Source organism: Botryllus schlosseri, chromosome 2, assembly GCF_051294905.1.
Source record: "Botryllus schlosseri isolate E-star chromosome 2, Bs_hap1, whole genome shotgun sequence".
In the NCBI taxonomy this organism is placed as follows: Eukaryota; Metazoa; Chordata; class Ascidiacea; order Stolidobranchia; family Styelidae; genus Botryllus; species Botryllus schlosseri.
In genome coordinates, this window is record NC_137237.1 from 22,617,342 (window position 1) to 22,640,480 (window position 23,139).

The following is a 23,139-nucleotide window of genomic DNA, read 5'->3' on the forward strand; positions in this document are numbered from 1 at the left end:
TTTAGTGCGGTCCGCATTCGCCATAGTTCGGACATATCTGAATATGTTTGGCCATAAATTGCTCAGTCAACACATGGTTGCACGTTAAAAAGCACATTATTTTAGTCACAGGCAACTTTTTCATGGGGGGGGGGGATTTTAGCTCAAATATCGGCCAAAGGGGGCACGAGTCGAAAAAGGTTGGGAACCACTGCGTTAACACATCCGTTTCTAAAATATTGCACAGGCGAAGATCTTCCGCGATTGAAAGGTCGCAAAGTGTCTTTTGCTTTTTGTATACTGCGGGTGTCGTCGAGATTACCGAGCCGAAATGTTCCTTAAATTCTCATCACCACTTGAAAGAACTGCTCCGCACTGCTTTGCTTTGACGTCATATCAGCCATATTTCAAACACCTTGCAGCCCAGGTGGAGACGAACCGTATTCACCACACGATATTAAACTTCATTCGATAGCCTATATTTCATTTTGACGTCATAAATACGTATTTGAATTTTCGTGTTATGGCTAAGATTTTTGATATGCGGCTATCGCATGAAGAAGGTGTGCCCACCACTGATCTATACTCTATGGGAGTAGTGTGACCACCATGAAGTCAGATTTCCATGTCAATAAAGTTTGGAGTTCTTCATAATCATCACTTGGGGTTTGTATTATGTTCATCCGCTCAATATACATACACACACACCAGTGATTTCCAAACTTTTTTCAGTTCGCGACCCACAATGAGATATGAGTTGTATGACCGATCGAATGGGAACCTAATTCGTCGTAATAATAACGCGTCGTGTGAGTTACGAGTTAACGCCTACAAGTGATATTGCGCGAAAATGCGGGAATACGAGTGTATCAAGGACGCAAGAATTAATTCATATAACCAGGACCGAAACAGCACTTTTACGTCACGGAAAACGTTGGATGTCTTCGCACTCCAGTACCCCATCTTGCGACAAACATTTTAACCATACAGTTCGTGGGCGCCAGTTTTTATGTTGTCAGTATGTTACAGTTATCTGGTCGCGCCTAGCGTGAAAATTTTCCGTAATTCATGGTGGAATTCGGTAAATGATATTGGCGATTGTATATATTACATAAATATGTTCTGCCTCGCAGCCCACGTGATCAGATTTGCAAGTAGATCTGAGGGAGGCCGTTTCTTTGAAAACTTCGGACTGTCATTCTTTTTAGCCTTCTCCTAGCTCGCTCCCTTCACTTCCTTCTATTAGTTCTTCGCCGGGTATTGTCCGGTCTTTTTTTTGTTGGAACAGCGCTTTGACCTCACCCATACTCCTCTACCTGATCTTGCGACGAGCCACCACTGTTTGTATCATTTATTCATCTCCTTTACTCGCAGGAAATCGTACTTAAAGCATCGGATAAACATATAATACGAAAGGGTACTTAGGGCATCGGATTGTGCCGTTTTCATTGTGCTGGAGATTTTCCTTTGCGGCAACAAAAACTCTTTTTATTCGCCAATGGCTCCGCTTGCAGTATTGGACGACCCTGCTAATTCAGATAAGTTCGTAAGTCTATAAGTCTTAGCGCAGTTACTTGCATTGCATATGAATGATTTCCCGCTTTGAATCGAATAAGGTCAGAAGCTTGAATTACACGTCGATAAGCATGATTGCCTGGTTGGAAAATTTTTACCGAAACCGAATAGTTTACCATGTAATTGGCAATAGTAAAACGTCGGATTTATGTTATGTACGTTTCACAACACTGGTCGGCGAAAATCGTTGCTGAACAACTCTAGAAAACTCGAGTCGTCGTTTGGCTTTTTGTGTGATGCTCGTGCAGGCATTGCTAGCTCGAGTCACCACTGCAACCAGTGGCGTGGTCAGGGGATGAGCTTTGGAGGTCGAAACCCCATCCGATTTCAAACCCGAAACTCCATCCTTTTTGAAATGCAAATTATATCTCCAATATCTCCTAGCTCATTGGTAACTCAGTAATTCATCTTATCGGTGATGAGTTGCTTTGGAAGTGAATCTAGGTAACTATGTTTTAGTTCGTTATTTCTTGCTCTAGTTCTAGTTGTGCATTTTGAAGATACAGTATAGTTTGTACAAATCTGTCCATGCCCGATCCAATTGACATATCGAATATCTGACTCACGAAATTACATAATTACCGTGATCGGTTTCCTAAATATCACCTTATACTATAAATAGAGAATAGGCCTACAGGAAAATTGCGATCTATAAAATAAAATCACATTGACAAATAATGATTTGAAATTAAAATTGGGTCATTGGCCTGGACTGATAGAAGGTCATTATAGCAACAACATCGTCGCATACTATCCAGTATCGACATGCTGGCGTAGGTCATTCGACCATTGACCCCGTTAGCACCATGCAGTTCATTCTTAAAGTGATTCATGTTCGTTGTACAATCGAAACGCGCCTTTTAGATGATCACATAGAAAACATAACGATTGTTCGTGATGGCAAACATCCACAGAATTGTGTTGATTGGAAGACTAATATGTCATTATATTGAATGTATAGCTAGCAAAACCGAAAGTTGTATAATTCAGTGGTACAAGTGAATCCCACATGGGCGGGCTGTGTCAGTAATTTTAGCAAGCATTGGCGTAAAACATCATTTGCACTTCTGTAAAACAAAATGACGTTATCTACGATCTCAGTCATCCTCCTATACTGTACCTGTAGCGATATTACGACGGATAGTATGTTTACTGTCGGTAAACATTTCGTATCAGGAACCAATGATTTTCCCGTATAATGTCTGCGTGGTCACGTCACCCAAGAATAGCAAAAAGACGATGGCTTGTGTAGTATGTATTTATGACTGCAGGAGAATCCGTTGCTTGGGGCATATGAGTTTAATTTTGCAATCGCCCTATTGATGAGTCCGACACAGGGAGCTTGTAGACTTTATATATGGTGCTCTTCTTATGAAAATTGGAGATTACGAAACGAATGATTAGTAGTCATTGGTGCAAATATAATCGGCGAATGCAAAAAACGCGGCAAATTAAATCGATCCAGTATGAGGTAAAGATTACGAGCTACCAGTCTCTAGATGGATGATTTTTTTTCCTTCGAAGTCTGCTGAATATATAAATATTCGTGTATTTTATGAAGCTTTACCGCTAAAACCAAATTGAAATGTCCGCAACTATGCTGGACAATCATTCAAACGATAGAACGTCACACCAGTCAGGAATTGCACCTTTGCATAAAGAGATCTTGAGTGCAGTTCTTAGCAGTGGGGTGGATGTAGAAGATTTGATCGGATACCTGAGAGAAAATACGGAGAAAGCAGAAGAATCAGTGGAATCGCAGACGAACGTGATAAATTTATCGCGAGATTCCGAAAATAGCGATATTAGACGAGAACAGAAGAATGATCATCATATTCGACAATCAGTCAACGAGAAGACCACAATTGAGGAAAATAAAGGAACTGATCATGCGATAGGAGTGACCGATGCGAGGTAGGGCAATACATAATGCACAACGCCAAGTTTTTGTCACTACTGCCGCACCCTTGGGATCCATCAAGCAACAGCGTGTTCGTTACGTTACAATCCCTCCATTCAATTCCCCTTCTACTATGTCGTTAAAACTCGCGACCTATCCTATAGGCCTGTATAGCATACGCTGTATGCCATAATACTAAAGAATTTTCATCTATTTATAATCACAGGTCCAAAAGCAAAGATGGTGCACCAGACTCCGACCAATCAGGAAAGACGAATACAGGTTTGCAGTTTGATGCTAAATATGACTCTTAGACTATTGGTTATCCGCTGATTTTAGGCGCAAAGAAATCTCATGTCGACGAGAAATCACAGCCGAAGACTAAGAAAACAAAATTGTCCTCTAAGTCCCACACACCGATACCAAAACCACAAGATCTCTCGAGAAATCGCGATAGTAGGGCAACAAAATGCGAAAAAGACGACGACGGTATCAAAGTAACCATCGAGACTGTGCAGAGTGAGCGAGTGTTACCTATGGACGCTCGGATCACACACACACCACGATCAAATCATGACATGACGACGCCCAATCATTACGAATCATATCAGAGGTATTTCCAAACGCAAAATTCATTTTCGCAAGACTTAAATATTGGTCACATGAAAGAGCCACCTTACCTAATGGGTCAATCCGGAAAGGCACCTAATTTTGTTGAACCCAACTCCACACATTCGTCCGCGCCAATAGCATTGCTACAAGGCGGTGATAACATGTTGGGACAAACTCATTACAAAATTCAAGAGAGCACTGTGCAAATCCAGACATTGCCCAGCAGTAGTAGCAACGTCTACACTGAATTGCGTGCTCCGCAGCAGCAACAGAACGATGGACATTTCACGGGGTTTCCAAAAATCGATATTGCTGACGCCTTTTCTCAACAGCCACGGATATCACTGCCACCTCCCCCAGTGATAGCCACTTCTTCAGTTTCATATCGCCCCGACGCAAGAGCATATTTTACTGAACCGGCACCCGCACATCAACGCGAGTCCATCCAGCTCGCGGCCGATAATCAAAACGTGAGCCTTGAGTACGGTGGTATTGATCGTCACGTGGAGTACATCACAACGACTGCGAATTGTCAGTTTAGCACTTTGGAATACGCTCAGAGAATCTTGAATGCACCGGACATAGACCCTCGCGCGGCTCAAGTAAATCAGGCCAATCATGTCATGGAGCAATTGCAACATTCGGTGGACTTGAACAATAATGACATTTACATGATACACAGCGTTGAGAGGACGCCGATAAAACCTACTGAAGAATCTGCTTATCAAAATATGGGCATTTTGAATCCAGCGGTGACGCAGTTGCAGCCATCGTCCAAAATTGATAGCGGCGAGCTCTTCACAGAGCAGTCTCGTGGAAAAAAACGTAAAAACGATTACGACGAGGCCGCCCCGATAGACGGGCTAGCAGGAGGTAACCGATTTCTATATCAAACAATGGTATCGAGAATCATCGTTAGTTTCGTTTTTAGAACCAGATCCAAGTATTACCGACATCATACAAGGCATTAATGGTACTGCAGAAAAAAAGAAACAAGTCGATTCGTTGCTCGGGTGAGTTTTTATCGCGTTTCAGGAGGTACAAGGCAAAACTACAGTCATCAATAAATATTACTGGCCCAACCCCTGTCATTAGGACAGCACTACCCAAACTAAAGTCTGTGTACCCAGCGACAAAAACAAAGAGCGCCACTCGCTTCTAATATTCGGTATCATCGTTCAAATAGCTTTGCGCGATACAGCAAACAACCAACGGTCAACAACCTCGAGACAATTCACCTTCGGTCTGCACTATGCTCCGCGGCTGGGTGTGATAATGTTCAGAAATCCTTTTTCATTGGCTATCTAAATCAACGAGCACGAAATATAGCGATGCCAGAGCACGATTTGATATCTGCGTAACCAATAAATGCCCTACCGCGGAGTTATCTGAGTACTGTTTATGACGCAGAAATACCTTTGTTTATTTCTTGAAATTGCAATTTCTTGTAGACACTAACGTAGCTACTGGAATATATGAAACAGCGTAGCCTACGCACGCATAACCGTCGTCCTTCCTCACTGTCGCTTTTAAAATGATGGTAAAAGTGTGTTACTCATTCATTTCATGTCTTCACTAAACCGTTGGTAAATGAGTAATTTCGTACAAATGGCTTCCAATCTGGACACAATGAATTTTCGGGCAAATGATTTACCAGGGCCAGACCGACTGAAAGGAGGCCTTTATGTTGTGAGTGATCGTCGGCTGATATTCAAGTCAACTGTGAAAATAATTCAGGCTTATTCATACATTGTTTGAATTGCCTGCGTAGATCAGTACCCGATCTCTCAAATATTCAAGTAAAATTTTAACAGAAAGACAAACGCAATGTAGTATTAGGAGCACTCTGTAAATAATATTCCTAGATACATCTTTAATATACTCCAGGCGCGTCGCATAACTACCACCATCAAACTACAGTCTACCGTGATATTCCACAATCAATATCCGTGTACTTACTGTACAGTAGAGCTTAAGACCACCGCTTCATTGCTGCAGCGGCACTGTGGTTCGCAGAGTTGAATATGTGAATTGAATATGAGCATTGAACAAATCAAATCAATAATAATCAAGAATTTATTTCGATTTCTGTTAGCTCGACGTAATAATCTACTGGATCGAGCCCTATGTCAGTAGTTCACGCACACGTTTGACGCGGATGAGTTTGGTGTAGTATTTTTGTTGTAATGATTAATTTCTCATGGTTAAACATCATACCAGTGACAATTGAAGCTTTGGAATTGTTATCACACGTTCGTCTGTTATTTCGTCTACAATTGTGAAGCGAGAAATGGCGACTATATGTGGTCCTTGCAATTACTAGAAAGCCAATGTGCGTCATTGGTTTCACGGCGTTGTTTACAGTTGAAGATTTTGCAGTGCACCCCTGCTATATAGAGTACCGGAAAGAAGTGAATATCACTAGAGGACCATGTTGTATATTTGTTTTACAGAAAGGACCCATGGAGAGTTGCCAAAGCAGTGAAGTCTTATATGGCAACTCATAATATTCCTCAACGAGAAGTAGTCGACTCGACAGGTAGGATATCCAATCAATACTTACCGTAACTCAATCTTTATTTTTATCAAATATTCGTTCGTAAATATATCTATCTACTACCTTGCATTCCAGGGTTGAACCAGAGCCATCTATCGCAGCATCTGAATAAGGGCACACCGATGAAGCACCAGAAGCGCTGCTTGTTGTACGCATGGTTCATCAAGAAAAAACTTGAGATAAATGCTCGTAAGCGTCGTATCGCTATTAACAGTGCTATATACCGCGAAAATAGATGCACTAATTTGCAAATAATTTCAGAATTTGAGATAGCAAGTCACGGATTGCCCGCCGATCAAGTTGAAGAAGTAGCGGGCGTAAGCAAGCGTGCCAGAAGGAATCGTTTCAAATGGGGCCCGGCTTCTCAGGTATAGGCTACTGCATCTACACCAGTGGTTCCCAAACGAATTTTCACGAATTTAGCCATATTACTTTTCCATACCATATAAAAATCCACCCTTTTATCAAATAATAAGTTATATAGCCAAGGGCTCGATTGAATTATTAAGAAAAAAGGTACTGGTATCGATCTAGGCCAATGCTTTCACAGATTTTTGGTTAGAGGATGCAATCTTCCGAGGATATTTCACACACATATTTGATGGAAACTGCAGGATATAGCAAGAAAAATAAACATTACATTTACTCTCAGCTATATAGGTCTAATGTCCCATTCAGCTTATCCAGTGTAACTTGAAACTCCTATACGCTCGATAATTTGGATCAAGATGAAGATCTTAGGGTTAGCCGGCCTAATGATGAAGATTTTGAAATCGAAGATGATTCAGATCGTAGAGTAGTCCATCAACACAAGTTATTGATCTGACATAAGGTTTGGGACTTGGAATAGAAATTTTCGGAACTTTTAACATCCTTACGAATTAAGAAAGATTACTTGGCAAGGTAGAGAAGGTAGCTCACTTTGGATCATGAGGGTCAGCCTTTTCTTTGTAGGCCTACTTTCGGTAGCTTTGTGTATTTCCGTGATGCTGGAATTGGCATGATACTGTCACCATGGATTACTGGAGAAGTTGGGAATCCCGATTCACAACTCAAGTGAATGGCAAACGCCTACAGGTAGCTCAAAAAGGATCCTAAAGTGTGGCATTCTCCAAACAATTGCACACTCAGTTAGTCTTCGTGAATAATACAGAAACATTGCAAATAGTACAGAAACATTGAATTGTTGCAATATCACGAGCACGATTGGATCATATGTGCCAGCTTGGAAATATTGTGTTTTCTTATAGTGGCCAGACAAAAAGGATGCGCGTGTAACCCCGATACACATGTGCCGCTGCCATATGTTTGTGTCGGACACTCAGACATTGAAAAAAGAAAAAATATCTAAATAATTTCCCTGAAAACCTTGACGTAGTCAGAGATGGGCAAGGAGAAAATGCCGCCCAACATCTGAAGATGATGGGGGTAAGATACTAAAGTAGATTGGAGCTTACATACGTTAGCAGACTATTCGAGTATCGAACTACACAACCTACAGAATTATGAGTTATTGGCGTAAATTTGTACCCTGAAACTCACATTTTATTTGTCCTGTAAAAGCAATATCAGTTTAAATCAACCAAATAAAGCAGTGCAAATGTTTATTTGAAATCTATTGATTAACTTTCGACTACTTGTGGTTTTTCAAACGTTTTATAAATAAATACAAAATATTAAAAGTAGTGCTATTATGTGGGTTATGACTCCTATGAGACAATGGGGTGGGTGCCTAACCCAAAAACTTGACGTGATAGAGAAAAACGGAAGTCATATTTGAATTGAACGCCCATAAGTTAGTCAAAATCAATTGTCTGTTCACAGTCAACAAAAATTGTGTTGACCAGTGCTATCATATATACGGACCAAAAATATCTTTAACCAGGACTACATCGTCTTGCAGCATTTTTACGGTCGGCGGTCATCATCATCAGAACATTCATTCCATACCAATGATCTATACGTAGGCCTACTGTAGCTGTTGAGCCGACTATTTCGAGGGTTCCAACCATCCCATATCGTATACTCGCCTCGGGAGGTAGTCGTCGTCAGTAGGCTCATTCAACATGTTTTGCAAGGTATTAACATAATTATGGCATAAATACACAACTTAAAAACAACGCAATTTTTTTAAAGCAGGGTATTTTAAACAACCATTTATTTTAAATGCAACCCTAGCAGCAATCATGTATAGCGGGGGTTTTCAAACCGGGGTACGCGTACCTCCAGGGGTACGCCAGAGAGGAGGTACGGTTATGAAGGTACGAGAGCAACTTCCTTCAGTGTATACTGTATATACATAGTTAGTTGTTTGTGTTTTATATTTCAATTGCATACAATTTATGCAACATTATTATTGAGGGGTATTATTGAAGGGTACACAGTTCAATAAAGTTTGAGAAACCCGGATGCACACGATTAAAAATTTATCTCTCCAGTCTCGCGTCGTCTTGACCCACTATTTTATGACGTCTGCCAGTTTTCAAATAGCACTGGGTGCATATCCATTAAATTGTTTTTATATTTAAAACTTCCCATTCAGAAAATACTGTATGACGCTTACGAAAAACAACGTAACCCTACCAAAGAAGAACGTGAAACACTCGTAAGAGAATGCAACCGTGCGGAGTGCCAGCAGCGCGGAGTTTCTCCGTCGCACGAAAGTGGTTTAGGGTGTAATTTGGTGACAGAGGTTCGTCAGGTTTCGTTCGCTCGTTCACTATTAGAAATTGATAGCTATTGCTCAAATTTTTTTGCTAGTAAAATTTGCCATTTTTCCAGGTTCGAGTTTATAACTGGTTCGCCAACAGACGGAAAGAAGAAGCGTTTCGACACAAACTAGCTCAAGATAGCAACATGCATGTACGTAAGGTGCTGTATTGAGGTGTCAGTTCGACATTATCCATGCAATTCAATCATTCGATTATTTTCGATATTATTTCCTGTTGGATTTTGAACAGATAGTGCTTTTATCATGTGTTTTATCTATTTCTCATACTACCGTTATTTGCAATGAAGTAGAAGTCATGATCATGCTACATATACGGTATGTCAGAAATAGTTAACCAATTGTGATATAATTCAAAATTTTATGACCATACTCACAGTCTATGCGCAGAACAGTAAATAGAATACTAATATAATTATTTTGAAACGATATCTCTATATTTGATGTGCAAGTATCAGGAAAAAGTTTGGGATCATATAGTCAGTTGGAACATTGTTAATACATTTCATTTCTGAAATATAGTTAAACGGTCGGTGTTCACAACATTGCTCCCAAACAAAGCGTAAGGCAAGGTACGCTTTATGCAGCAGCACCAAATTAGTGTTCAATGTACCTCGTAACTTCGTAGGTTAGATCGCATATTAGTTTAGCGGACAGCTAACAGCATTGATTATGTCTGCATTATTACACTTTCGAATACCTTCTACAATGGCCAGAGAATTGAAGTTACGTCGCCGTGTTTGCAATTTACAGGGTCTTGATCTGAGAGGACCGGAAGATCTGGATGATAGTATTACACTAGCGCATGTTGATCAAAAGAACGGTACGTATTGTGCGGATCTTTTGTCCTTGTAACAGTGGAAGCCTATTATCGTAAATCGTCAGATTATATATTTTCAACCCTTTTATAGAGACACAATGTACAATGCCATACACAAGACACAATGCGATGCAATCTGGAAATAATATATTCTCTTAGTAAATCTACCTTACTGTACGTCTGTCAGGACCGAATTCATAGCGTTGCGTTAGTATACGGTGTTATTTCAATATTTCGATATTCCACATGTTATCTAGCTTCGGGCGATCAACCGCAATTCGTATAAATAGCTCCAAATTTCCTCCAGCAACAAGGTGACACCAATTACACATTATGTACATATATTTGGATGTGATGACGAACCGATTATTGTCTTGCAAATGTATGTTGGAAGTAAAATGTTACCTTGTTAAGAAATGAAAAACCTAAGAGTACAGTATACGATTGAAGCCCTTCCATGTAATACGAAGACAAATGATTTCAGAAGGTGGCATCAACGGACATCTGATTGAGACGAGACCGACGTTTGCCAATTCCCACGTTGAAAACAGTCATCGCAACAGTTACACAGGTTTGGTAATCCTATTTCAAACATCGCAGTCGCTGTAGCGACAATGATACGCGTTTTTGTTTGTGGTATTTACGGTGTTTGTCGACAACAATGGTAATTTTTACCAGGCCAATTTTCGATATTTTTATTCCGTATAGCTGCCGACTTATAGCACGACCCACTTCTAGGTTTCTATAAGACACCACTTTCACGCCGCTCACGCGTCGATCACTGTAGGCTACTATACTGCCGTGGTCCACGCAGCCTTGTTTTGTTTTGGGGTATTCATGGTGTTTGTCGACTACTATGGTCATTTACACCAGGCCGATATTCTTCTTATTTTCCGTAACTGCCGACTTATAGCACGGCCCACCTCTAGGCTTTTTGTAAGACACCGCTGACGCGGATGAGTTGGTCCACGCAGCCTAATTGTGCAATGGTTCACCGGCTTGAAAGTAGATTCGTACAATACCGCTTTTCTAATCGTTCACATTTCGGTTTCTCAATCGAATATATATTCTTTCATTATTTATTGTGGGGTAATAGTTATCGATATATCAAGGGTGATTTTTTTAAACTGCGTCATAACATTCATTGCTAGAACGGGAATAAATTAGGGTTACCATATTTCAGCAACCCAAATTCCGGACATTCTTTAGCGCCCACTAGTGGATTTCAAAATGAGTTATGACGTTACACTAGCAAAGCTTTGCTCATAGGCCAGAGGTGGTCACGGTCCGGTTCAGGAGTATGTGGCTGTGTGTTGTGTAACCGGGACCGAAAGCACATGTTTTCAGCCCCCTCCCGCCCAAATAAACAATTATTTTGAGCCCACACTATGGGGTAATCGATGCAACTTCTGGGCGGGGGGTGCTTGCTATATGAATCTGGTTTCTATATGCATCTGGTCGTTAAATTATCTGAATAAATTCTGTCAAAAATATTGGACGTTCCATATATAGATAAGCCTACTACTCTCCGCCCTCACGATCAGAGTAAGCGGTAGTGCTGGTGGAGGATGATGAGTTCGAAATACGGGGAGCGTAATTGCACATCGTTAAGTCATGTTCAGTTCATGTTCTACCTATAAGATTGTTTATCAGCCTTATGCCGGTGCGCACCACGGAGCTTTATAAACACCCTAAATCCAGTGGTTTCCAACCTGTTATGGTCGCGACTCGCGACTCCATCTCCAATTTGAAAATGTTCCGTGGCCCAGATCAAAATTTTACAAGCTGATTACTAAAAGAAGTCAGCACCTTTGCTCAGACTTACTCACGCGCTATTTTGGAAGCTGACTGCTTTCAGCATATTCGCAAACTCCAGAATAAAGGCAAAAGACCCCCCTCCGTGTGGAACCACTGTCTTTGAATAAAACATTTGAACGGCCTCAACGATCTCTAGGAATATATATACCCTTCTCCTATAATTGTGATTACAATTAGGCTTATTCCAATAAATGAAGGTCGCTTTTATTTATATTTTATGGCAGTTTTTGCGAGGGTGATAGTCCATATTAAAATGAATAAATGTGATAGTAAATCGCGCACAGCGCGAAGGAAAATATCATACATCAGCATAAATATTCCCAAAAATATATTGTTTTTATGCTGATTTACGACAAAAATTATGAGCCCACGTCAAAATTCCGGACATTTGGCATATTTTAGAAATTCCTCCCGGACGCTAGTTTGAACAGTGAAATTCCGGACATGTCCGGGAAATTCCGGACGTATGGCAACCCTAGAATAAATGCACCCATGCGATTGTTTGCTGGCCACATTGTTCAATGTGCATTGACTTTTAATGACCTATACTCCTTTCACATGAATATTTAATGAGAAGCAGTGTGACTCCTGCCGTTCCCATTCAAGTACCAGTTCGGACATGCAAGGCTGCACCTTGGAAAGTGTCATCGTATTGTTCTGGAGAAATGCAACAGCTTGATACCAGTTGCTTAATTACAAATGAGCTTATATCAGTTGGAGATATAATTGGCATTTCACAATGTTGGGGTTTCGGTCTCGAACCCCAATATCTCCCGCGTACGCCCCTGCACCCGACCTACCACCACTACAGCCGTAACTCGAATACCGATCCGGCCGAATTGCATGCAACCAATGATGGCGTATCATATCTATGAGTTGAGCGTGTGTCCTGAGCTCCACAGAACCCCTGATACTGGGTCATGGACAGACATGGGGTGATTACTTCATGAATGTAATCGATTGCGATTACGATTACTTCTGAATCATGCGATTACGATTACAGCAAAATCCGCGAGTAGTCGATTACGATTACTTTGGAAAAGTAATCACGATTACTCACGATTACATTTATTTTGCTTCTTAGAAGTTATCTTTAAGACAACACTGCGATGAAAAGGCCTCATGAGAGAAGGTCTTTCTTTTAATATGAGACGTCATGACGTCATTTCCTGTATATGACATAATTGCTTGATTTACAGATATAGGCATTTCGGTGCCGGCCTATACAGCGCCGCGACACACCAAGACATGCTACCTTGGCCGAAACATTGTGTATTTGCCCGTTGTCCACAGCCGCGCTCAATGGTTGTGACGAATAGTCTTGTCAATCTCATCCCCACAATACAAGTGCCACCCGGGGCACCCACTGAGGAAAATGATGAACCCCGTGTAGAAATGACAATTTCTGGGTGCGTCTCACGAAAGTTTTTCGTTTAGTTTTCTTATCGTCTGCTACGTTTGGCCAACTCCATTATCTTTTGATATATAGCAGACAGGAGGTCACCAATTAACAACATACCATAAAGGTATAGTTGTAAATTACGTGCCTATAAATATTCGCGTTTGGGGCGATTTGACAGCATACACACAGTGAATCCACATCGCATCAAATCGTGTTTTCCAGTTCTTGTGAAAAGCCCGGTCGTTAAAGGGGGTCTGGGGGACTTCGCCCGCCAGAAGTTTTATTGATCGCCTTTGGGGGGGGGGGGAAGATCACCATTTGTTAGAAGGGGGGTGGCGAAATGCCGTTTCGGTACTGATTTTAGTTGCAATCCACGCTAGCATATTATCTAAGCGGATGGCTATAAGTGGCAGATCCAAATATTTCGTATGAAATTGCGAAATAGAAATTGTTGCCCGTTTAAAATAGGGCCGTATGAGAATATGGTAAGGTAAACAAAACTTCTCCTTATAGTCCACTTAATTCATACGGATATTCCGAGCTGCCGCTATACGAGTAACGGAAAATAACGGCTCGGTTATGATTTTTTATCAGCAGCCGTTGGTTTTTAATGCTTCGATGTAGAAATTGTCATGTTTGATTTGACGAGTACAAAATTTCGGTCAAACTGCGTTTGCCTAAGCATAACAAAGCACTAACACGTAGTACATACGTTACTATTCGAAACTAGGCAGAGTTGTAATTATTATCCTGCTGCGAGGTAGTGGCGTCTGCAGCGTATTGATAACCTGACATAATGTACAGCGGTTGTTCTTACAATCACAGTAAGTGCTGTCCTGAGGGACGAGTTTCAGCTCCTTGACCGAGCTGGACGAGAGTTTCTGGCTGATAGTATTTATGACTGACTTCCGATATTCTTAACTAGCTTGCTAATCCAGAGACAGTGTCTTTCCGGTACTTTGTATTGACGAACAGTGAGCACGGATCAACTAACCCAACTTAATAACAAGACATTAAAAAATACTTGCAATACTGCAAAATAAAAACACATTACGTCAATGTCCTACCAAACGAGGAGCAAGTCACGACCCTGCTTACTACATGGCCGTCGAAAGAAAAAGAGTGAAACGTGGTCGTGCTTCTTCTGCCGTTCGATGAGGCGAGTCGAGCGTGACCCTTGTGACGAAAGAATAGTGTTAAAGAAACCACCATGACAAGTGCTACATGTAGGCCTATATGGAATATCAATTTACTGCGTGCGGAAAATTCGTTACGCAATGAAGAGCCAAGCTAATACTTGTGACGCAATAATGAACAGAGGCGTTTGAAAATCCGACATTTTTGCTATCCAAAGCCTGTTTTAAATTGCACAAATGAAAAGTAATCGTTCTTTCACAAAGAAATCGATAAGATATGTGAAATAGTCGATTACGATTACGATTACTTCGGATTTTTTTTGGTATGTAATCGATTGCGATTACGATTACTTGGAAATGCTGTAATCGTCGTAATCGATTACGATTACTAATCACGATTACCCTATTTCTGGTTGGAACCCCTCAAAATGGTCGGTTCAACAGTTATAGTACAGATATTTCGTTAAAGGAGCTATATTGACCCTATATTTTCAATTGTCAATGTCAATCCACATTGGTAACGTCAAGGCTTGAAAAAAATAAAAAACATGTTTTAAACAAGGGCATGTTGTAAACATGCTCGCTTTAAATTTACTTTTGTTTTAAATGCAACCCTAATTTAAAGCAATAGGCATTTAGGTTTCAGTCAATACCGTGCCACGACACACCAAAAGACATATGCAATTTCGACCAACACGCGACTTCACGAAGTGTGCCACTAAAGAAAGATCTTGGCAGAAACTTAGGGTATGTGTCCATTGTCAATAGCCGCGCTGGGTGGGCGTGACTATTAGTCCATTCCTTCCAATCCGAGCCCACAATGCAAATGCCACCTGGACACCCACAGAGCATTAAAGACATGACAATTTGTGTGTGCGTCTCACGAAAGTTTTTCTTTTAGTCTGCTACGTTAGGGATGCAACAATATCTTTTGATTATATAACATACCGGAAATCACGAATTAACAACATACACTAAAGTAATTATAACAAGATAACAGACATTATAACTATGAATTACGTGCCCCCAGCTCTACAGGTAAATCTGACCATCGGGGGCAGAGAGAGAGAGAGAGGAATAAAAATGAATAATAATGTAATGCGATTACCAATGTTATTGACGAAATTCAGTCTTCAACTTGAAATTATCACCCTATGGGGCCAAAGACTAACGTTTGGACTGGGGGACGAATGGCTGTTTTGGTCCTGATTTTAGCTACAACCCACGCTAACATGATATATAAACCCATGGCTATGGCGGCAGGTCCCAATGTTGGGTGAAGAATTATGAAATAACGATTAGCGCATGCAAGTAGAGTCATATGAGAATAAGAATAACATGAAGAGAACCTAAAATTCTGCCTTCAACTTAATACAGATAATGTACTGCAAGCTACCGCTACGAGAAACGGCAAAAACGGCTCGGTTGTGATATACATCAGCAACTGTTGATTTTTATTGCTTCGTTGTGGAAACCGTAATGTTACATTTAACGAGTACGAAATTTCAAATCTCTGCCCGGTGTACGTACGTACTACATAGGCCTACTGCTCGCCAAGCAGCAACGGTCAAACTACGTTTGCATAACCAAACATCAATACACAAGTTACCTGGTAGAGTGGTGATTAATTATCCTGCTCCGGGGTACTGGCGTGTGGAACGGGTTGGTAACCTGATATACAGCACGGCAGGTGTTCTTCCAATCACACGAATGTACGTGACGTAGGCTACATCGAATATCTATTTACTGTGGATACTTCTTTTACGCAATGACCAGCAAAGCTAATAGGCTACTTCTGACGTAATAATGAGCAATGGCATTTAAAAATCAGCCGTTTGTGTTATCATGAACCTGGTATATTACATCTTCCTTGTTCACGAATGGTCGGTTTATGTCATAGTCCTTGTACAAATTTAAAAGTAATCGTTCTTTCACAAAGAAATCGATTAGATATGGCAAGTAGTCAATTACGATTACGATTATTTCGGAATTTTTTCGAATGTAATCGATTGCGATTACGATTATTTGAAAATGCTGTAATCGTCGTAATCGATTACGATTACTAATCGCGATTACCCCATGTCTGGTCATGGAACCCATGGTGTTCCGTAGAACACCGGTTAAGAACCACTACGTTTGACTATATGCTTGAATGAGCAGCGTCATTTGTACAGGCATTGGGTTAACGAAAGTAGAAGAAGGATCCGAGCAACGGAAGCACTTTGAGCAATTTGAGAGACAAGAGAGCAACAGTGGGGACAGTTGCCAGACAAAGGTGAGCATAGGCGTTACTGCTTTGCCAGCTGTTAATCTGGTGTTAGGATCAGCAGTCACTTTACTCTCATAACGCTTGTGTCAAGTCAGACGCCTTTACAACGACAGAGTTCATTTCTTTTAGAATTCCTCGATGTGTGCTCTTCCGTCTGTGAATACCCTGTCACCGATCGTAAATTCTCAGCAAATTCACCATCGAGGACTGCAAGGTAGGACACAGTCCTGGTGCTCATTTCGCGTATGGAAACGTGCGTAATCCCAATTTTAATTCGATTGGAACTATTCCTAACCTAGCTATAACCCAACTATAAATTTCGACACTAAACAAGTTTTCGAATTCATTCCTGTTAAATAAAAAACTTGATGATATTGAACGTAAAGGTGCATGCTGTTACTAAATATTATCATCGAATATTAGGGAACTTTTTTCATTCCAATTCGAGGGACTTGGTTAAAATTGTTGCGCAAGAGTAGAGATCAGTAATTCAGTGTACGGGGATTCCCGAAATTCTGCCGGCAAGGAAGACATGACATTTTCCAACTTCTAGCTATAACAAAAATATTGCCATTTAAGCTGAATGAATACTAGTCAGCCGGACGACGGCCTTACATATCGATCTCGACTTCCGTCACTTGCCATACCTGATTTTATCGCTTGTCACTTTATAACATCTTCTTTTACTTTCATTGAGTGTGCATTAGGGCTCTTCAAAAATGACTAGGAGTAGCAATACAATGAATGATGGGAAGATGCCGAAACGACTAGGAGTAGTCTTAAGATCAGACACCCACCTGGGCCTAGGCGAGGTAAAGAGGAGGCATGCACACTAGGGCTCTTCAAAAATGACTTTTTTTTCTCAAATCGTACTGGCTACTTGATAAAATTGTTAGGTTACCTAATTGAAGCCTACACACAAAATTTGGTTCAATTCCAGCCAGTAACCGCTTTGCTACAGGAGAATAAAGTTTCTATTTATTATATAAAAATAAATAATGAAAAATTTGAAAATGTTCTGTTCACCACATGAAAGTGTTAGGCTGTCTATAGAAACGATTCTCACCCAATTTGGTTCAATTCCAACCAGTGGAAGCGGAGTTATTGCCGTCAAAAAATTTGGATTTGAATAAAATAGTATTTACGGTGAGCACAACTATAATAAATAAACAAAGATTCGGTCACCGTAAATACTATTTTATTCAAATCCAAATTTTTCGACGGCCATAACTCCGCTTCCACTGGTTGGAATTGAACCAAATTTGGTGAGCATCGTTTCTATAGACAGTCTAACACCTTCATGGGGTGAACAGAAAATTTTCAAATTTTTTATTATTTATTATTATATAATAAATAGAAACTTTATTCTCCTGTAGCAAAGCGGTTACTGGCTGGAATCGAACCAAATTTTGTGTGTAGGCTTAAATTAGGTAACCTAACAATTTTATCAAGTAGCCAGTACGATTTGAGAAAAAAAGTCATTTTTGAAGAGCCCTAGTGTGCACTGTGCATGCCTCCTCTTTACCTCGCCTAGGCCCAGGTGGGTGTCTGATCTTAAGACTACTCCTAGTCGTTTCGGCATCTTCCCATCATTCATTGTATTGCAGTCTTGTGATGTTTAGAAGTGATGAAATTTTATGAATAAACTTGAACTTGAACTTGAATGTGTCCGTTGTATTCAAGGTATACCACAGCAAGCATACAATCATTTTCATTCCGACATGATCAATGGTGGATTCCATCACGGTAAGAATATATTACATGGCTATCGACAAAACGTATATACGCAGATGCGGACGTCTGGTCGGGTTCTGGCTTGACTTGGAAAATATTTTCGGCTTATATCGACACAATGACCACTTGATTGATCATCGATATAGAATTTTTATGGTAGTAAATTTTTCCCACTTCGTGGTCGGTTGACTAAAAAATAAGGCCAACTTTCCGGCTCAAAACCCGGATTACAGGTTTTCTTTCACATTATTCGTTGGTTGATTAAAAAAAGGCCAACTTTCCGGTTCAGGTCCCGAAAGCCCCGGACCGTTACTTCAGTGCTGATTTGCTGTGTCTCAGTCGAATTTTGCCCAATATTTAACCAAATTTTTTAAAAAAGGACTGTTGGGCGTCCTCCGAGGACACTTTCAAAACAGTAAAAAAAAGAGGACAAATCCTCCTAAAAGAGGACGTATGGTAACCCTTATATATAATATAGCCTAATAATTACAGTTAGGCCTATCATTATTTTTGTAGGATCTAGATAGGATTTAGATTCACTCAGAGGTGGTCAGTAACGAAGTACTTCTACTTTTTCGAAGTACTCAAGTAGTTTTCCGCTTTTAGAGGTAGTATTTATAATTCAATTTCAATTCCCAGCATCATATACTTTGAGTTCTGATTAATATCAGTTCTTTTGTCTGGATAACATACATGTAATGTAATGTTGAAGTATAAAAGCAAGTATGGTAATGCCTTTAATTTCCGGAAATAAAGTTGCACAGTATGGCATTTTTACGATCCACCATATTTTTTATTCACGTTTACTAATCGCGCAAAGTGTTTTCACCGCATCCTATACTTCTCCGTATTGCTCTTCGACTAAACTACGCGCCTTATAATATGGGGGAGTGCGCCATACCGTGATATTTTCTAAAATGTGCTGTTCGATTAAGCAGAGAATTAGTATCGCATTTCCATATCAATACTATAATTTTCATCCCATGATTCGGACGAATGCTTATATGCTGTCGAAAATTGAATACCTCCTGGTATGCATCAAGTGAATCAAGCTCGGTACATTTCGCGTAGCTCAATTCGCACCTTTTGACAATCCATGCGAATGGATTACGATCGCTTTCACAACTACTTACTTACTTGAGTAGATTTAAAGTCAGTCAATTCTACTTCTACTTCAAGTAGTTTAGGTAGCGTATGGAAGAAGTACTTCTACTCGTACTTGAGTGGGTTTTTTCGTCACTACTTCTACTTCCACTTGAATAGCTTTCTTGACTACTTTGACCGCCTCTGGATTTACTATTATCGCGTTGCTCGATTTGAACACTTCATTTCGAATAATTGAGGATAATAAATCGATTTTGTACGAATTGGTCAGTGAATGCTTCGTATAAATGCACTTTTCATATAGGCATACCAACCTCAGCTATAGGTAAGTAAGGCTAATGACGACCACGTAAACCCTAACTTGTGGTAACGTGAGCTATTCACGTGATAAAGTTTCGACAACGTTTCGACTAAAGGCACCGTCGTAAAATCTTTTTACAGTCAAGAGTCAACATGATGCAATAGCGGCCAACATTACTCACATGACGTCGGCACCGTCCGTTGTGCAAGTGGACAATCCTCAACAGCTAACCGGTTAGTATTATAGTTACGTTTGTATACTCACCCGATCACTATGCATTGACGGACATACCGAGTGTAGCACATATCGGCTCTTACTTCATGTTCTTCATGCGTTCATTCAGCAATCTTAGTTTACTTTTTATGTTTAATTTGCAAAGAACGTGTCAAGCATGATTCAGTGGAACATATCCTTCGCTTTAAATACGCGTGGTCTATGCCGAAGCGATGAAAGCGACTATATACTGTAGATCAGCAGTGTTTTGTTTTATCAGTCAACCAACTCCAGTTACTACGCTCAAACGGCAACTTTAAAGTGGATGCGAATCATCCCGGTACTATTGTATCATACGTTTGTACACCAGGGTCCCTGCCAGTGATTGAGCAAAATACATTACTCGAACAGGTATGAAGGATTCGACGCGATGTGATGACATCATTTCCAAATACTTTCTGCGTCACAGCATTATGGGCAATGTGTGGTTAATTGTTTTCAATTTTTCATAATTACAAAGCGAGCAAGCATGTAGAAATGTAGAGTGATGGGAATGCGTAATCAATTGTCAGCGCTCAAAGATAAACCTTCCTATGTGACCAAGTTCAATCGAGCGATCAACGAATTCTGCTAACCATAATTCTATGATTTCGCTGTTGATTTCACCACTATCACATTCGTTACAGTTGGTAGTTGGCAATATCTTGCATCTCGAAAATCAAAAAGTGATTGCTGATAGATATGACTGGGAAACAGAGGTGGTCGACGTGGTCAGCATTTCTACTCAAGTAGAAGTAGAAATAATGTCGTTCAGTTCTACTCAATTACTAGTAGAAGTAGAGATTTCCTAGCTAAACCGAACATACTTCAAGTAGAATTATAAATGAAAAAGTATAAAAAGTATATGATGGTCTGACAAGTAACCTACTCAAACAAGAAGTTTCAAAAGTAGATATGGTCAAGTCGTCATATAGCCTACTTACGCAACGTAAAAGTATGGTAAGCATTACAAGTAGGAATAAACTAATTTATTAGTACTCCGAAGAGTACACTGAAGTATTGCTCGTTGCTGACCATCTCTGCTAGGAATCCCCAGACTGTATCAGTTACTCGACGTGGTTAATAGGCAGGGCATGGTGAGGTGCTATAGTGGAATTCTTATTTATATGTATTGCACAGGGATATCCAGATATCCATGGTATTGCAGTCGTCTACTGATAGGCATATTGTAAGTGACTCGTAATATCTCTATATTTTAGAGCAGGGGTCTCAAATGCGCGACCCGCGTATAAAACAAGTACAACAACAATTTTATTCATATATTGTGATTTTTTCGTGCCAGTCGTGAATTGCTACACAGTAAATCACATTTTCACGATGGGCGTGAAATTTCATGTTGCAAGGTCCCGTCAAATAAGGCCTTCTTGCCTGATTGGAAAGACATTGAATGGCCCTATTTATCGATGCTGTGGCCTGCGATGTCATCAAAAACTAAGAATTTGACTCGCGAGAAAATTTGAGTTTGATGCCCCTCTTCTAGAGTCACTGCAGTCAGCAGTCTATCGAATTTGAAATTTCCAAATTCTAATCAGAGTTCCCGATGGCAATGTGATAATAAAGTCGCCATCATGTTACATTCCAAGATCTGAGTTCGGGATAGGGTGTGGGGAGTGACAATACGTGTTCTTAGTCGTTATCAATCGGAACCAGGTTACTAACAGACCGGACAAGTGCGTATCTGAACGTCGTATCACCCGAGTTTGTAATGTTTAGGAAAAATCGTAGCGCCCAGGCTACCAATGATGGATCATAATGCCTGCGGCTTCCATCCGAATATTGGTAGTGATACTACCAAGTTTCGTCAGGAATCTGCTGTACAGGATTGAGATGTGCGTCTCTTGCCTTAATTTTGTTAAAATCTAAAAACGACAGAGTAGTACGACTATTACCTTGCTCTTTTAAACTCAGCAGCGGAATCGAAATTACCGCGAATTAACGAAGATTTCGGGCGTCAACCATCATAAATGAGAATAATCAATCTTAGATGAGTTCTTCAGAAATGATGGAAAATCGGGTAATGTGACGCATTTCTTCAGGCATTCCGATATGAAGGTTGATGAGATTAAAGACAGCAGCAACACTGCTCAACTATATGACACCAACCTGGGATATCGTGTTATACCACCTCATCGATACTGGTGAACCATCGTGCTGGGATGGATATTGTGTTCGAACGGTCTCCTGCTATTTAGTTCCTGAATTCATCGAACATTAGATGACTTTGATTCCATACTGAGCTTTTCCGTGACGTTTTTGATACACCAGAACTGTGACATTTTTATAATTCTGGGTGAACTTTGTAAAGATTATGCAACAATTGTTAATTCAAATTGTTATGTGGTATTAGAGGGCTTATTTTATGTTTACAATCGCCGATTGGTCAAGCCCGATGTATCCGGCTAACCACGAGGCATTTGTGGAAATACATACCACTCAAACATTACGCTTGTCGTTGTCGGTCATGAATGGAAAAAAGTCATCACTATATTGCTCGTATGCATCGCATTCCGCATTGTCCCTATTCATCGGGTGGGCCTATTCAAAAGATATCCACTCCTTAATTTAATACAGTCCAGCCAAAAAATCTGATCACAAAGTGTGTCGAGTAACTCGTATTCATTGTTGAAATATTTTGGTGACAAAGATTCGTCCAGTGGAATTCCCATGATTTTGTTCAATAGGGATAGTCTGTGAACGTGAGGTTCACGTTCGCGTTCTGTGTGTGAACCTCAGAAATTTAGAGGTTCACGTTCACAAACGAACCTCGGTAAGTTTATATAGATAACTAACCTACGGATAGATACGAAACACCCGTCGTCACGCTTGCTTGCCCAGAGGAAAGTTACTGTTCAGCAATCTGAACGCAACGTAACTGCTAACGTGCTAATCCCGATGTTATGAAGGAAATATGTCTAAAGTTCGTTCTCTGCG

General features: G+C 40.4%; 2 protein-coding genes across 10 annotated transcripts in view; one reads left to right on the top strand and one right to left on the bottom strand.

The window, feature by feature from the left end:
• Positions 1-23,139, bottom strand: part of LOC145434183 (serrate RNA effector molecule homolog) — a 356,705-nt gene that overhangs the window by 19,349 nt on the left and 314,217 nt on the right. The window lies entirely within an intron of this gene.
• On the top strand, positions 1,787-22,651 carry LOC145434181 (uncharacterized). Of its 9 annotated transcripts, XM_080311501.1 has the most exons (17): positions 1,787-3,468; positions 3,681-3,736; positions 3,794-4,939; positions 4,998-5,079; positions 6,520-6,605; positions 6,699-6,812; positions 6,885-6,991; positions 9,166-9,315; positions 9,405-9,494; positions 10,105-10,174; positions 10,656-10,742; positions 16,702-16,802; positions 16,926-17,010; positions 18,480-18,542; positions 20,076-20,168; positions 20,429-20,559; positions 22,245-22,651. In XM_080311501.1, the coding sequence occupies exons 1-17, from the start codon at positions 3,140-3,142 to the stop codon at positions 22,263-22,265; spliced, it is 2,811 nt and encodes a 936-aa protein (XP_080167627.1). In that variant the 5' UTR covers positions 1,787-3,139; the 3' UTR covers positions 22,266-22,651. The 9 variants fall into 9 exon arrangements, with proteins under 9 accessions (XP_080167627.1, XP_080167622.1, XP_080167623.1 ...); XM_080311496.1 differs by having other exon boundaries at positions 6,699-6,991; XM_080311497.1 differs by having other exon boundaries at positions 6,699-6,991; positions 10,659-10,742.

Bases quoted from the DNA above. Each gene is read 5' to 3' on its own strand.
- LOC145434181 (XM_080311496.1), top strand. From the start codon at position 3,140: ATGTCCGCAACTATGCTGGACAATCATTCAAACGATAGAACGTCACAC. The intron at 5,080-6,519 runs GTGAGTTTTTAT...TTTGTTTTACAG, and splicing joins CAAGTCGATTCGTTGCTCGG to AAAGGACCCATGGAGAGTTG. The intron at 6,606-6,698 runs GTAGGATATCCA...CTTGCATTCCAG, and splicing joins AGAAGTAGTCGACTCGACAG to GGTTGAACCAGAGCCATCTA.